Source organism: Amaranthus tricolor, chromosome 2 (genome assembly GCF_026212465.1).
Source record: "Amaranthus tricolor cultivar Red isolate AtriRed21 chromosome 2, ASM2621246v1, whole genome shotgun sequence".
In the NCBI taxonomy this organism is placed as follows: Eukaryota; Viridiplantae; Streptophyta; class Magnoliopsida; order Caryophyllales; family Amaranthaceae; genus Amaranthus; species Amaranthus tricolor.
In genome coordinates, this window is record NC_080048.1 from 16,168,176 (window position 1) to 16,185,851 (window position 17,676).

Genomic DNA, 17,676 nt, shown 5'->3' on the forward strand with positions numbered 1-17,676 from the left:
TGTAAAAATGCCTAACCAAACATTGAAATGGTTGTGATACCATTCCATACCATTAAAAATGAACCAACCAAACACACCCTTATAAGCATTCCATACATGTAAACCGTAAAAATCTACAAAGAAATTCATAAAAACAAAATAAAAAGCCCCTACAGCCTACTAAACGCAGAAGCAATGTAACAATAGTATATTCTTTTGATGTCTTTTGTGGAAAAGCAAAAATAAAATAAGTATTAGACCGAAAATCTTGTTCTTGGAAAAAGATTTTTACTCGGAAAAATAATTGAATGGCATTCTTTTTGATATACTTGTAGAGAACACTTCACTGTCATATGTGCACAGAAGAAAAATCAAATTAAAAACAGAAAAAAAAACGGTATTTATTTTATTTGTTTTTACAAAGGCCAACGGTATCCGCTTTAATTAAATTTCGGCCCATAACCCGACTCAGTTAAAGCGAGTCTAGTTTGCAAATTTTTTCAGAAATTGACCCACCATTTATATTACGGGTCTACGGATTGACGAGTCGGGTCGAGCGAGTTTGGTTTTTTTGAACGGCCTTAGTTTGTGAGAGGTATAGTATACTGATATTTATATTTATATTTATATTCTTTAAAAAATTTGGATAACATTTAAATTTTTCCTAAATTCAGATTTGAACTGAATTAGTACTCTAAATACGTCGCTATAGAATAGAGTAACAAAAACCTTTTTAGTGAGAGAAAGTCGTCCCCAAAACTGCGAAACTGCGAGAACACATTAAAAATCGCCATGGAAGGAGCTTCATCTTCTTCTCGCAAGCGTCCTTTCTTAGATGAAGAAGACGATTCCAGCAAAAAATCGTACTAATCTCTCTTTCTTTTTCTCACAGTTTCAATATATTTCTATACTTTATTTATTTAAAAATTATGAACTAAGTAAATTAAGGTTTTCAAATTTTATATCCAATTTTTTAATGCTGTTATCGGCGGAATTTCGATTTCAACTTCAACAGGCAAAAAAGAGTTAGATTTCCGAAAGGTAAGAAAGTGAAGGCAAGCGAAGCACCTGAGCCGGTGGCAGCGAAGGAGAAGGATGAAGAGGCTGCTCCTGCTGATCTTTCGGATCCTCGTATCGCTGCAAAAGAGCGAGCCAGACGTAGGAGCCAGATGACTACTCAACTTTTCACTGAGGATGGTGAGGTCGAGTTGTCTCGCATTAATTCTGCTGAAGTCCAATATCAGGTTTCCTTTTCATCTCTCCCTCCTATATATTTTAATTTTTATTTGTGCTTTTGGTTATGTAATCTACTTATTTGATGATCAAATGTATCAATTTTATATTTTCATTTTGTGTGATGAATTGAGAAGAATTCATGTGGACCTCAAACTGATCCATTAGCCAGTCTAATTGTTTTTTGTGTGTTGTTGTAGTAAGGTGGGATTTTTGTGTGTATTATTTTTGATGACTCAAACTAGAGTCTTAATCATGGGATAGATAATCAAAGAAGAGTGAGTTTTGGGAACAGGGGCCGGTCTAGGATGAAGAAGGCGGCGAGTCGTTGCAACATGCCTGGAGTTAATGTGAGTTTCTAGAGAGTTGGCGATGAGTTTCCTCAATGACGTAACAAAATTGGGCCAAAAACTATGCGAAGAGTCGCTGCATCTGAGCGACGATTCTTTGCTTTCTGCGGTTTTGTCGTGCTTGGATGTTTTCACATGATTTATCCAGTTATTTTGTATTAATATTTTCCCTAATCTCTTCTTAAGTGAGGTTTACTATATAAACCCCTCCCAAAATTAGGTTTAGGGTTACTAGAAACACAAGAGAGAAAAGTGTGCTGTTCTAGAGAGCATTCTTGATTCATCTTTGTAATGTTTGTAGTTTATAATGAAATATTTTGATCTCGGTGCCCATGGGCATAGCTATCACATTGATATGAACCACGTTAATTCTTGATGTGTTTTCTTATTGTTTGCATTGAATTTCTTATTGTTTTCTTTATTGCTTTCGAATATTGCTTGCGCTATCGCACAACTATTATGATGTTATGCTTCTAAAGAGACTATTTAGGATAAGACATGAATATTTAACTAGAAAGCCTTTATAGTGTTACAATTGTTATTCATGAGTGTTGTAAATTTTGTTATTGACTTGCAAAATTCATATCTTTCATTAACTTTGATGTTTTATTGTTTTGGTGGGAGGGATGGACAAATTTATTGGTTTATTGAGTGAAAGTATAGGAGAACAAAATTGCAGTTGTTGCACTAAGCTTTTCCATTACTAATCCTTTGTTTTGATGGAGAAAAATAAAAGGGAAGGATTTATAAAGGATGGAATATATTTTGTTTAGATAACAAGTGGGGAAAGATTGGGATTGAAAGGGATACATATTCGTGCTGTAGTGACTTGGCAAATCTCTTAAAAGTTACATGCTTATACTCTTTATTAATATTCTTGAAATCATGTAATACATCACCTACAAGAATATATACAATGCTTATGTTCAAGTAATAAAGGGTGACCTTAGGTTTGAAAACCACACCTCAAGTTCAGGCTTGCCTGAAATGGCTAGGTGAAGAGGTGAGGCAAAACCCACTACTTGCGCTTTGGTGCGTCTTAGTGCACCTCGATGCATTTTGCCCCTTGTGAGCTCGATACACCTCCTTGTTATGTTGAATAACTAAGTTAAGCTTGTTTGTTTGAAAAAAGAAATAATAGTCAAAAACAAAATTTACTGGAATATGAAGCTCGAGAAACGCCTGTTTTCACAAAAAAGAGTTATAAAGCTGGTTAAGAAGAAGAAATTAAATTGGGTACTTTATATTCTCATTATCATAGTTATGCACTAAAGTAGTATTCACCGCTATAATAATGAATGTTTTTAGCTTGTTGCTATTATAATATGAATGTCATGTTGTTTAAAGTATTATATGTATATATATTTTAAAATTGATTTATAAGCTTTTTAACAAAAGTGTGCCTCGCCTACATTAAGCTCGCACCTTCGGCCTCCCCTTAGCGCCTAGGCTTTAAGAGCCTTTGCGCCTCGGTGTGCCTTGCATTTTTTGAAAATAAGGGGGGTGACAAAGGTTTGTGAGTTTCCAATGTAACATAATTTGCCTTTTGAATTCGCGATTCGCTCTAAATGACCCTAAAATAGCCTAAAATCAACCACAATTCGCTTATTATGATTTGCGATTTGCAAGGAGATAAGTGAATCATGTGACAGTGTGAGTTTCCTTCCAAATCTTTCCAACTTTGGAAGATTTTTTTTATCAGAAATAAAGGACATAAAAAAGTTCCATTGCCGTAATGCTATGAATCCATTTAAATCCCTTCTCTTCTATTAGATATATTTCTTAGGGGAAATTTTCAATTATAAACCAACCTTTATTTGATTCGGTGAAAATAAACGAACTTATTGTTTATTTTTGAATGAATTCATCTATTAGGTATATTTGTTAAAATAAACAAACGTATTGTTTATAGTGATCTTTAAATCTTATTTGTTAGTCAAGCAATTAGGAATAAATAATATTTGGATTTATTTTTCGCAATTATACTGAATAGGTAGGTTTATTTAAAAAAGGTTGTATTTATTTTTAGCGGATCGAGCAAAAGTTGGTTTATTTTTATCAATTTTCTCTATTTCATGTCCTTAATAAAAACTTTTTGTTCTTTGCCCCTTTCCCTCCTATATCCTCTCCTTTGTTTCCCTCTTAAATTACTTTCCAAACCAAGTTTGAATGTTTTTGGACCATCGGATAGCTTGTGTATTAGTTTATTTTTCTTGTAAGAAGGTTGTAGTTACTACTATGGTGTGTCTTTTCACGTGGTGTATGGGCTTCTAATGGAATGCTTTGATTATATACTTTGGAGTGTTTATTTGACTATCATATAAAGGTTTTTGGAGGTCATATACTTCAATTAGATGAGTACTGGACTAAGGGAACCATTTCAATGTAAATGTTAAAATGGGCAAATGATTCTTGTTTACAGAAAGTATATTTATTTGGCTGTATCATGAATCATGTGGTCAAACATTGCAACTTCATCTTCTATTTTTTGTTGCTACAATATGTATTACAATATTACTAGAAACAATAAAGTCATGATCTTAAAAAACTTGTTGTTGATATCTGCATAGAACATTTATTATAGGATATTAACTAAAACCTTTTTTGACTTAACTTTTAGTTATTGTGATTTAACTAGTGTACTCAAACTTTGTTACTTTGAATCATGTACCCATGTCGACGTGTCGAAGCATCGAACTTAACAATTTTGTGGGAAAGTTCCCTGATTTTTACCCAAAATAAAATGATGTGTGCAACTGTCCTCAAGTGTCAAGCCCATGCATGGTGCAAAAACACGGCCGAGTTGACACGGATTTTCAGGTAGCCGTTCCGAGAACTCGCGATTTGTCATGTTGTAAGGAAAAACGGAGGGTCAACAAGCTTTTCGGCCGTTTTGGCTGATTCATAACGGCGATTAGCGTTTTTCACGGCGAGCTTTGAGTTTGCTGGCAGAATTTTGAGTTTTCAAGCCGAGTTACTACCCGAAAAAACGAAAAACAAATTAATAAAGAACAAAATTTACCCATCCGTGAAAACGATTAATGAAGAAGAATAGCTGACATACACAGACTGAAATTTTCACCATTAAAGTATTAAGGAAGAAACATGAAAAGTTAACTGAAATGGCGATACTTTTTTATTTGAAGTATTGAGTAGTCTTTTGATATTCTTGGAAAGGAAAAAGGGTACCGGCTCTTACATGTCTACAGACTTCAGCTGTTCAAAAGGATCATTTGAAATCTGCCCAATGCATTTAATGCACTAATACCAAAGTGTCATAATTCCTTCCTTTTTGATATGTTCACTTTATTTTTTCTATGACTAACCTTTTGAAGGATTAAAAGTGTTTTTCTTAATTATTATTATCACCTTAATATGACTACATTTATAATTTAAATATAAAGGTGCTAGCCTGTTAGGTAAGTGTGGGTAAATTTTATATATTATTATTATTATTATTATTATTATTATTATTATTATTATTATTATTATTATTATTATTATTATTTTGTATTTTTGTTGGTAATTAAATGTTTATTTTATTATTATGTTTTTAAATAATTGTATTTTTTAAAAATAATTTTTTGCTAATCAATAATAACCGCAATCCGTTCCGCGATAACCGAATTTTTTCCGTTACTCTGACCCGCGATCGCGACCGCGATTTTACACCATGAGCCCATGTCATAATTCATAAGTATGAAATTTCCAACACTGATAATTACGAGAAAAATGAAGAGTCTCAGCAAGTAAAGTTGTGAGTTGCATATTATTCCTAAAGGATTTGAAGGTGTTTTTGAGATTCAGTAAAGCCTTCAACATGGTAGCTCCAATTTCATTCAGTTTGTCCTTTTCAGTTGTTGATGAAAGGGTGGGTAAAGGGGTATTATTATGCTGTGTTGTGATACTTTTCATTAATGAGTTTCAAATGGGCACTTTTTTGATGAATATAATTTTCTTGTCAATTCTCCTTTTTGCTGGTATAATGTTCATGTCCTAAAATTCTGCATACTTTGCGGTTTTCCTGTTACCAATTTGCAAACCCTTCCTTTTTGCTGCAGTCGATACTTGGAGTTAGGTGAAAGATCTTCACAGCTTTTTGTCATTGGGGCTTGTCCGCTTAGGTTTAATGTTTTGGAGCTCTTCATTCCTTGGCCCTTGCCCTCGGTAAGTGGCCAAAAATGGTCCATTTTGTGAGAGACCGACACCATTTTATGATATACCTTGAAAAATCTTATGTGTTACTGGATGTTATTTTAGACCTGATGCTATCGAGTTGGACAATGGAAGTTGTGCTTACTATGCAAGCATTGATTATTATTTGATTGCCTTTGGTTGCATATGTTTTACTGTGGAATAGTTGAATCACCATAGGATCTGCATTCGTAAAACTTCCCTACTTTAACACAGTGGAACATTTGTTATGCTTCTTTGCATCATGTCTTTGATGCTTTCGGTGATTGCTACTAAGCCTACTATAGTAATCTACTAGTCATGTTGATTTTTTTCATCGTGTCTTCCATGTGATTTAGGACTGATCTATGCATGTGAACAATTGTTGATATTGTTAGACTGTTCACAATGTATTCCGTATTTTCTTACATTTTACTTTCATTAATGTGGTGAGTTTTTCTTTTACTTGGGCCCAATTACTTTATTGTTGTGCAATGTTTAGAGAATAGGATAATGTTTCCTTATCTTGGCCATAAACTTTTGGCAGGAGAATGGAACTTTTGTTGATGATGGTATCCAAATTGAGCCATTTAATTTGACAAGAGAAAGAGAAGAAGGTTATTTTGATGATGCAGGGAACTTTGTGGAGTATGTACCTGAAAAGGAAGATAAGGTGTGCGACTTACTTTTAACATTTAGTTTAAAGTGAATGCAGATTTTTATCATGGTCTGTGCAACTATGTCCAGGATGCGTGGCTTGATAGTGTTGAAGTGGATCCAAGTCTTGCTAATAAAGTCTCCACTATTCCCAAAAATGATGATGAAGAGAAGGACCTGTCCTCTGATGATATAGGAAAAATAAAGCGTCGCATAGCCAATGCTCTTGAGCTTGGCGAAACGGTAATCATGCTTTGTCCCTCTCACTGCTATTTATGTGCTTTATTTTTTACTATCATATCTGTGTCAATTTATTTAATTAGAGATCTTTCTTCTCTTAGAATTTATAAAGCATACTGAAGAGGTTAGTCCTGAGTTTGTTCAGTCATAGTTCCACTATAAATAGTCACATTGATACGGAGTGCATTTTTTCTTTCTCTATCTTTGTTCGGCTTTCATCCATTATGGAATGTAAAAATGGATGAAAATCTAGTTGAAGTTTATGAAGCTTTGAATCTTAAATTCTTGGTTAAAGCTAATGCATATAGCAGGAGAACAACTTATGGGTGATTCCCAGTTCTCATGATCTGTAGAAAACCAACTAGTAAGATGCTGAATATCTTGATTATCTTGCCAGATCCAATTTCAGGGTGGTAAATTTTTCTTTTTTAAGTTCAGATTCATGATCCTTGATTCTCATCTACCTGTCAGCCTTTGAGTGTCATTGTGTTCTATGTTCCCTTACATCCCTTTGCCGATGTCTTCTATCGGTTTGTTTGTGAATATCTGTTGTCCTTCCTGTTCTATTCTGTAGTAGATTTGTGCTTTTCATCTTTACTGTTCTTCTAGTACTTCACTTACATTTTCCTTTTGTTGTTATCTATAGTTATTATCACCATTAAATCTGGAAATAATACCTGAACTTTATTACTATTGGTGTTTTTGTACTTATAACAATCTATGACTATGATTTCCATTGTCTATTTATTGTAGCAGTCTCTGTATTCTTGACTGCTAAAAGTTGAGGCTTTTAGCATCTTAACTTTCTTGAGAGCCTTCCACTTCTCTTATTTGATGCTTCTGGCCATTTGTTCCGTCCCTGTTTTGTATTGTATCAATATTAAAAAGTCACTGGAATCGACTAAAATTCAGATTCAAGACTACCCAAGATCAGAATGTAAAAGTAAGACAGAAAGCAATAGGCAGAACCTACTGTCTGACTGAAGCAATTCGAGTCCGCCCAAATTCTCTTTTCTTAATCCTTCTTATTCAATGCCCTTACAATAATACAAGCTGGACTATATATAGCCGTTGCTTGCCATCCTTAATACAGGACAACTGGCATAACAAAATAACAAACATAACCACCAAAACAGAACATAAAACTAACTATTCATTACAAAAACTATTTCAGACAAATGTCCCTTATGTTTCGTTATTCTTCTTGTTTCTCCTCTCGTAAGTAATGGGTTGGGTCTCTCGCATAGCTGGTGTGACAATACCCGCTGCCAAAGATTTCACCTTGTCCTCAAGGTGAGCATTGGGTTATGCCTTCAACATCTTTGCATAGTCCTCCCAAGTTGCTTCGGTTGCTGCTGTTCCCACCCATTGAGCCCAAATGGCCAAGTGTTCTTTGTCACCACTTTTACTTGTATATACTGCTTCTGGATTTTGGAACGGAGTCATTGGGTTGCTAGGTGTGGGAATGTGTTGAAACAGAATTCGTCCCGATGTACCCAAATTGCCCACTTCTTGGGCTGTCCATTGTCACTGTAGGTTCCTCCACCACCACCCTTGGCCTCCCCTGGACCACCACCGGATCCGCAGCATGGCAGGCTATCCATACTTGCTTTTTCACTTTCCTTCCTCGATTGTCCAGAACACTTCCATCGCTCTGTAACTAGTAAGTATCCGCTTTTTTTTGACTTCATGTCTTTCCTCTTCCTCTTCCTCTTTCTCTTCCTTATGAATTTCTCCTCTTCCATGTCTGGTTCTTCATCCTCCAGCGCTGTCCCTATAATCACACTTTCCCCATTTTCCATCACATTGAAAGCATATTCCGTTTCCCTTCTCTCACGCATTTCGGTAGGGCTTAACTGCCAGTACTGCTCATTCCGGTCATCACCAGTCTCGCCTCCTTGCCATGCACGCCAAGCCGCTCTCTCTGTCGGCTGCCCTGAACCAGTTCACCTGAGACTTGGTTGGAATTGAGGTTGGGAATTTTGGGAATTATGGTTTGCGTAATTGGGGCTATTCGTGAAATTGGGGTTTTTCTGTTTTGAGGCTGAATTTGGTTGATACCGTCCACCACCACCACTCCCTCCAAACCACCGGCCACTGTCACCATTTCCACCATACCTCCGGCCCATCCACGTCGTCGTTCTCAACTTCCGGTCAATCCTCTCCGCCCAATCTATTGTTTGCTCAAGAGTAGTAGGTCCAAGAACCTTTAATTCCTTCTTGATGTTGTCATTCAATCCCCTGAAGAAAGCCCTAATAAGAATGGCTTTCGTTACCCTCTCGAGATGGGTCATTCCTCCCACTAACTCCGGCTAGGCATGGCCACGGTCCGGGTTGGGCCGGTTCCGTTCCGGTTCCATTTGGAACCTGTCGCGACCGGTTCCGGTTCCGGTTCCGGGCGGTTCTAAACGGTTCCTTGGCGGTTCATGAGGCGGTTCCGGCGGTTCCAACTCACGGGACGGGCGGGTCGGACCATCGGTTCCATTTTTATTTTTTCTTTAAATATTTATATAATAAAAAAATACTATAATATTGCGGACGTACCTTTGATGATTACTTGATTATCAGCGAAATTCATTGCTTGTCAAGTTGTCATCGTTATTAAAATATTTACTAAAAAGAATGAAAAAAATAAATTAATAAGAAACGAATCAATGATAATGTCGATAAAGATGACTAATAAAAAAAGAGGGAGAAAATGGACTTGAACCTAGTACCCAAAGGAATACTAAGCTGCCTACCTATCCTGAAGGAATCAAAGCCCACGTAGTTCTTTGTCATACCTTTTATTTATAGTTGTTGAATGTTGATTTATCGTTGTCCGATTGATCCTATTCGTCTTCGTCATCATCATCATCATCTGGTTGGTTAGATGCTTCCGCTGACTCTCCTCCTGACGATGATGCAGATGTATCCATCATCATCCATGGATCATCATCCATGGATCATCATCGTCGTCTTGATCATCATCATTCCTTAGTCCTTGTGTTCGAATCTCCGCTTGATCCCAATCTTTCTTGCAAACACATATTTGAATACTATGTGGAGCAAGACGAGATCTCTTTTCGTCTAAAACTCTTCTACCTGCACTAAAAGCAGACTCCGACGCAATTGTTAACGCAGAAATTGCAAGTATATCCTTTGCAATTCTCGATATAATGGGAAATTTTACAGATTTTTCTTTCCACCACTCTAAAATATTATAGCTACCTTGGTCAATTTCAAAGTGGTGTTTAAGATAACTATCTAATTCTAAATATGAGGTGGAGGGTGAAGTAGAAGATGATCCTACAGAACTATCATCTTGACTCATTATATTAGCTATTACCGAATTATAATAAGAGGGACGTGCCGAAAAGCTAGCACGCATAGACGTATCGCGTTTTGGGTTATATACACTAGCGTAATAATCATAGAGTTCTGCTAAAAGTTTTTTACATGTTCCAACATAATTATGTAGATCAGTAGGCGGGCGATCTAACGATTGGTAGTAAAATCCTATTATTTTAGTAAGGACTTCAGTTTTAAAACATGGGTCTAAAATGGTTGACATTTCATAAATATAAGGAAAATCGGAAAAATATGCCTTCTATTTTTCCATCATATCTGCAAGAATCGGCTTCAAATATGGGTTAGTATCATCATGCGTATGTTTAAGGAGATGATAAAAAATAGTAATACACTCACTTATTACTAAGTGAACGTTCAGTTTATAAACATATGAAAAAATCTTAGTTGCATGGTCATACACTTCTAATATTTTATGTACACCTATAGCTAATTCCCAAGTATCATCAGCTATATAGCTATCTGTACACTCACTATACAGTTGTGTAGACGATAAGCAATCGCCTTTCTTAATAAATCGTTGGTTGAGCCCCAACGTGTAGGAGTATCTAATGAGCAATACACTTTTTTTAGTTGATATTGGTCATATAATTGTTTATATCGTCTCTTTATCTTTCCAATCTTAAGCCACTTTACTATATCTCTAATTGGATCTAATAAATCGCTTAATTGTTTTATACCTGCTTGGCAAGATAAGTTAACTATATGCGCACAACAACGTATGTGTAATAAGCTACCCCTAAGGATAAAACTAAATGCAGGTTCGTTAAACAAAAGTTCTATACATTTAATGTTAGCGGTTGCATTATCAGTAGAACGACAAAATATCTTATCTAATAAGTTTCATTCTCTACATATCTCTACTAATCTATATTTTATGTTTTCACCGGTATGTCTTTCTGGCATTGTCTTAAAAGCAATTATTCTTTTTTGAATAATTCAATTTTGATCTATCCAATGTGCTGTTACACACATATAAGATTCTAAATGTGGAGGAGCAGATCAAATGTCAGTTGTTATGCTAACCCTACCATTAAAAGATTTAAACATTTCAACTTATTCATAGCGCATTGATTCATATGATTTAATTGTGCGTCTTTTAAGAGTGCTCCTAGGGATTGCTCTATATTGTGGTTGCAAAGTTTTTCTAGTGAAACGCTCGTGTGCCCTACTTTCACCGTGCTTAAAAAGTAATTCATCACAAATTACATACTTAGAAAATTCATCAATCATATCATTACGATTATATTTAAAAGGCATACCTGTGCTAAGAATGTCCCACTGTCGGTTTCCACTTGTGGTCCCGCTGCCGCTTGTTGCATGAGTTTCTTTTGTGATTCCATGCTTCTTTGCCAAATGTTTGTTAAAAGATCCCGTACCACCACCTAACACGTATTCACAAAACACAATAAATAAATTTTTATAAAATATGAAAATATAATGTATGTATAAAAAAATTAAAAAGTATTTACCTCTGGCGAAACTGTATGCAACTAAGGGCTTTACTCCTTGAATTTCACAAATTTGACAAGTGCATAAGAAAACATTTGGATTGTCGGTTGGTTCTTTTGTAAAATACGACTACACATGTGAAACAGCTCTACCACCAGGAGGTGGCATTGCCGGAAAATGTTGTCTTACTGGTTCATCTTCATCTAAATAAATAATTTAAAATTATAAAACTATAATTAAACAAATAAATAATTTAAAATTTAATTAATTTGAAGAATAAAATTATAAAACTAACCGATAGTTTGGAAATTAACTCGTTTACCACGAGCTTGTCTTTGTTGTTGTTCTTGTAGTTGTTCTTCATGTGATCTTGTTGATGACTGTCGAGATACATGTATCCTAATAGGGGTCGTTGGTTCCTCTTCTTGTTCTTCTTCTTCATCAATTTGTATTTCTCTTTCCACTTCTTCTGCATAATTATGTAATTCTGGGTCGTACCCTTCTGGATAATTTGGTTCATAATTATAATTACTTATCGAAGGTGTTGTTGATACCGACGGAGTAGAAGTGACCTTTCTTTTGGAGGAGCTGGAACCTCCCAATGATTTTGCCACTTTAGTAACTTTTTTTGAGGCTTTTTTCAAAAATGAAGACATGATTGATAATATTGTAATAATAATAGAATTAAGAAATAAATAAATAATTAATAGACTAATTATGTAATTAACTAAATTAAGAAATAATTAAAAGACTAATTATGTAATTAAGAGAATAATTGCGTAATTAAAGAATTAAGTAGAGAGAGTAGGAGAAGAGATGAGTTGTATTAAGAGAATAATTGCGTAATTAAAGAATTAAGTAGAGAGAGTAGGAGAAGAGATGAGTTGTGAATGAAAATGATTGAAAGTGGTGGGTATTTATAGAAAAAATTGCAACGGCTAGAAACGGCTAGTTTTTCACGGTTCCGGTTCCATGGAACCGGTGGGCCGGTTCACCCGGACCGGTCCCGGTTCCATGGAACCGTTGGACCGGTTCAACCGGACCGGTCCCGTTTCCATGGAACCGTTGGACCGGTTCAACCGGACCGGTCCCGGTTCCGGTTCCATGGAGTTGGACTGGTTCACCCGGACCGGTTCCGGTTCCAAACCGCGGTTCTTAGGTCCGGTTCATGCAGTTTTTTTCCGGCGGTTTCACGGTTCCGCGGTTCGGGGCGGTTCGGAACCTGGCGCAAACGGTTCCGGTTCCGGATCCTGTTCCAAGCGGTTCGGGACCGGTTCGGTTCCGGGTAACCCGCCCCATGGCCATCACTAACTCCGGCCTATAATCAGCCATCGTTCCATCTTGCTCCACTGACAACCACTGTTCACGGAGGTTCCCTTCCCTCCATCCGATGGTCTGAAATATCTAAGCATCAAAATTTTGCCAATCTTTTATTGGGTTTTGTGGCTCTTTTCATTGATACCAAAGTAAGGCTTCATTCTCCAAGCAAACCATTGCCACTTCTATTTTTTTCTTCTTCATTGAATTGGTAAAATTTGAAGTACTTTTTGGCCTCCATCAATCAACCATCCGGGTCCTCTCCATTGAACATAGGTAAGTCCAACCTTCTAAACTTCTCATTTCCTCCATTGTTTCCCTTTTCTTGATTGCCAAATTTGGTTCACCCTCTTCCCTCCTGGCCCTTTGCTCTCTTTGGTCACGGCTGAATTCTTGACGCCCAACATGACCGTACAATCTTGTTCCTTCCTTCTCCAACAATCTCATTTGCCCCTCAAGAAGTTGAGCATGAATTTTATCACTACCCTCTGTTTCTTCGAAAATCTGCCATGGCCATATGATCTTGTTCATTTCTTCTCCAACAATCTCATTTGCCCCTCAACAAGTTGAGCAAGAATTCTATCAGTCGCCTCGTGTTTCTTTACATGCCCTCCAATGCTGCTACTGTCTGACTGAGGCAATTCGAGTCTGCCCAAACTCCCTTTTCGTAATCCTTCTTATTCAATGCCCTTACAATGATACAAGCTGGCTTATATATAGCCTTTACTTGCCTTCCTTAAAACAAGACATCTGGCATAACAAAATAACAAACATAACCACCAAAACAGAACTTAAAACCAACTACTCATAACAGATTCTATTCAAGACAATTGTCCCTTATGTTTTTTTATTCTTTTTGTTTCTGCTCTTGTAAGAAACGAGTTGGGTCTCTCGCATAGCTAGCGTGACAGTCACGTACTCAAATTTTGTTGATATGGAGGCTTTTGATCTTGTTAGAGCATTGAAACGTGTGATGTTTTTTGTCGTGCAGGTGTTGCAAGCACTTAAGAGATTGAAAGGCTCAAACGACAAGAAAGTGAAGATGTCAGCAGAAACAAAGAGTGTTTTTGACCAACTTACGGAAGATGCCATGAGGCTGATGGATAATGGCGATTATAGTTAAGCACTTCTATTGTTCTATCTTAGATTGTTTGCTTTTGATGTTGACTATTTTTTTTTGACTTTGTACCTTTTGAAGTACCTTAGTTCTTGGCATAGATCTCATGTGTTTAAACTTGTGACAGATGTATATCATGAAGAGCGAGAGGTATTTGAACGTGAGGCAGGTTAGTAATTTTTAGCTTTTGCAGAATGTGAATGAATTATATTCATTAGTAGCTTTTATTTCTTTATTTTTTGTATGTAGCTCAGGATATCCATGTGTATTGCTAAAAGTAAACATGATCTTATACATCTTTTTAGGAGAACGCCAAATTAATGGAAAATTATATTGGGACAAATTGCTCCATATCTGCAATGTTATATGTACTTTATGTAGCAAGTTTTCCCTTCTCTGGAGCTCTTTTATCTATGTGCTATTGTTTTATTTATTTATAGAGTCGTGTGATCATTTCTGTTTTTTCCCCACTTTAGAAGGATATGAGGCCCTTGCTCGAGCAAGAAATAATGTTGTATCTGGAAATGATGATGATGATGCAATGGACATGTTTGCTGATGAAGATCAAGATGTGATTGCAAAATCTGAGCAGAATAATGGCACCTTTATATCTACTGCAAGCACAAGTAGCCAGTTGGCTGTGGAAAACGGAGGACAGGATTCAGGAAGTATGTCATTGCCTTAATGCTTGATTGATTCCTTATCTTAAGAAGTTTATAGGTGTTGTTCGTGTTGTATTTCTTATTCCCTCCTATTCTTATTACTTGCTTAGGTTCTTGGGCTGGGCAAAGTGACTATGTATATGATGAATCATCTGGGTACATTCTCTCAACTTAATGCTGTGGATTCTTGTTGTGCTCCTTGTTAAATTAGCCTTACTGCCAAGTATGAGTGTTTATATGAGCTGTATTATCTATAGTCATCAAGCGGAGTAATTTATTCATTTTTCACATATGTCGTTACAATATCATGTATACTTAATTGTCTTTGATTCTTATTTCTATGAAGTTCTTAGTTGTGCTTATGTTCTCCATTTGGCTTTGGATGTTGCTGAACTGGTGAAAGTTATCTGAGACATGAATACATACAAAAAATCAGGCATCTTGGTTATTAGAAATTTTCAATTAAGTTTGAGATGTTCTTTGTTAATTATTATTATTGATGTACTTAGTTTATTTGCTAAATTAGTTCTTTATGCTTGAGTTGGCTGTCTCTTTTGAGCCCATTCTTGTTCTGTTTGGAACCTTTTCTACCTGTCCATGTTGCTTTGCTAATTAGTTGTATCTATACTATTTGAGTATTCGTCATGTGATAATATGCATCTCTTTTTCGCAGTTACTATTACAGCAGCAATTTAGGATATTATTATGATCCCTCAACAACATTGTTTTGCTGTGCGTCATCAGGACAATGGTAAGCTCTACACCTGTCCTGCTCGCTCTTAAGTTTTTCTGGGAGTTTTTGCTTCTAGTGTTGTACTTTGTTAGTCAAGATGCTTTTTTATGAAAGATCTTTGTGGGTTGTTCGGTTTGGAGAAAAATGTTTTCCTAAAAAACTATTTTCCCCGTTTCCCCTTGTTTGGTTTGACTAGGAGTTTAAAATGGAAAACTTGGAAGGAAAGTTTTTCCATCCCTTGACGAATATTTCATCTACATATAGGAGGAAACCAATTTTTCTCCACTCATCTACCCCTAAATCTTCATTTAACATATTTCCATCAAACTAAACCAAAGGAAACTAATTAGCATTTACATTTTCCACTGTAAAATTGTTTTCCAAGGAACATATTTTCCGCCAAACCAAACACCTCCTTTTTATCAGTGAAAAGAGGTCTTTATGCTTATAGATCAACATCTCCTTTAGTGGCTTCATTGTGGATTTTAAAGAATTGTTAGCACATAGCTCTCTCCATCCCATTTAATTTGCACTTAATCTCTATATAGGTTTGACTCGTTTACTTTATCTTTTCCTCTTGTGGTAAGACCTCCTAATTTTCTTTTAATTTCATCTACAAACTTATTATCTCTTTTAATCTTATTTACTTATTTCTTTACTCGTTATTTGTCTTGTTAACTACAAGCTAATATTTACACCTCTCTAAAAGCGGTGCAAGTTAAATGGGGCGGAGGGAGTATTATGTGATACCCTGATCGAATTTTAAAAAGGATTGATAGATTACACATATCTTAAGACAGGTGACCTAAGAAGTTTTCCCTGGTGCGCACGAGTGAGGCCAAAGTGTACTGACAAGATTTAATGTTGGTATTTGGGCCAGTCTACACTCTCCATGGGTAGTCATCAGTGGTCCTATGGGGCCAGGATGTTGCATATTAGGATAGAGCTTTCGAAACCTTTGGATTCTTTATTCATGATGACATATTTTGCGTGCAACAGGTACAAATACAATGAGGCTACTGGAAATTATGATGTTGTTTCAGAGACTGAAGCTCCATCAAACGCCAGTTAACGACTTTGGTTTGCACTGGTGGTTGAATCAACAATCTATTGGGTTGCTCAGGTGATTGAAACTATAATCTATGGAGTCTTTATGAGCAAATTGGCTTGTCACATGTTGAAGTCAGTTATACTCATACAGGTACAAGTTTAAATATGTGAAACTTCTGTTTTCAGCATGAGATTTTCTGATAGGTTTTACTTAGAGCCCAGTTTCGAGAATGATATTACCTTGACGTTCATCTGCCATATATATATATATATATATATATATATATATATATATATATATATATTATATAATATATATATAGGAATGTAAAAGATTGCTGATATCTTTTGTAGGCTGTCTAGATACAACCAAATTCTGCACCTTGTTTTTCCTGAATTTGAAGTTTAGTCATGTAGATTAGTAGTTCTGTAGATGTAGATGTTTAATTTGTTCATACAAGATACTTCTTGATGTAGCAAGTAATTACTAATTAGAAGTACGCTTTTTCTAATGAGTACTTACGAGCATCATATATAGTTTTGTACCTTTCTTCAATTGGGTGTTGGCAACTTGCGCTTCATAAATTGCTTATCTGCCCTGGTGTATTTGTCAATATTAAATGCGCATTTTAATTTAAAATACAGATCAAGTATGCATGAAATTTGAAAATAAATAATCAGGCAAAAGTTTTTGCATGGATTAATTCAAACTATTTTTATTGTGAGTGTTTTATTTTCAAAGTTTATTATTACCTCATTACTACCATTTAGCTCGTTTGAATTTGCATGATTATTAATACACTAATTTAATTTTTAATATCTTTAATTGTGTATCATTAGAAATTATAAAGTTTATTAAAAAAGTTTAAAACTTAGACGAGCTAAATAAGATTTTGCTTGACTATGTCTTAGCTTATAGATGCTCTTGTGAGTATGTTTCTCGATGAGACAACCTCAAAACAAGATAACATGTTAGGAGAGCTATTTATGTTGAGATTGCTTTATAAAACAATTTGTGTTAAATTTATACATTAGATATAAAATAGAAATAGAAAGTGATTTATGAACAATGTTAAATTTCAAATAGGATAAACACTAGGGATAAGAGGTCTAAAGGGAGCAACTAGGATGAAAAAGGAGACAGTATAAGGAAGGTAGGATTGACAGGGTTTTCATTCTTAACCTTTGCACTAATGTTGGGATTTATTTTGTACATATTATCAAGTTTCCTTCCCTTTTTCAAAGAAGGAATTCTATCCTTTCCTTTCTTTTTTTCCTTACATTTAAATATTGGGTAAATGCTATTAAGTATTAGAGTAATTTTTGTATGAAATCATGTCAATGTGAAATAGATATATACAACTA

General features: G+C 35.5%; 1 protein-coding gene across 1 annotated transcript; it reads left to right on the top strand.

Moving 5' to 3' along the window:
• Positions 1–666: 666 nt before the first annotated feature.
• Positions 667–16,863, top strand: LOC130805048 (uncharacterized). The gene is made up of 10 exons (XM_057669648.1): positions 667–842; positions 995–1,223; positions 6,283–6,408; positions 6,483–6,635; positions 13,741–13,867; positions 13,994–14,035; positions 14,343–14,534; positions 14,639–14,684; positions 15,202–15,279; positions 16,261–16,863. Exons 1-10 carry the CDS (start codon positions 772–774, stop codon positions 16,331–16,333), a joined length of 1,137 nt encoding a protein of 378 aa, XP_057525631.1. The 5' UTR covers positions 667–771; the 3' UTR covers positions 16,334–16,863.
• The last annotated feature ends 813 nt before the right edge of the window (positions 16,864–17,676 follow it).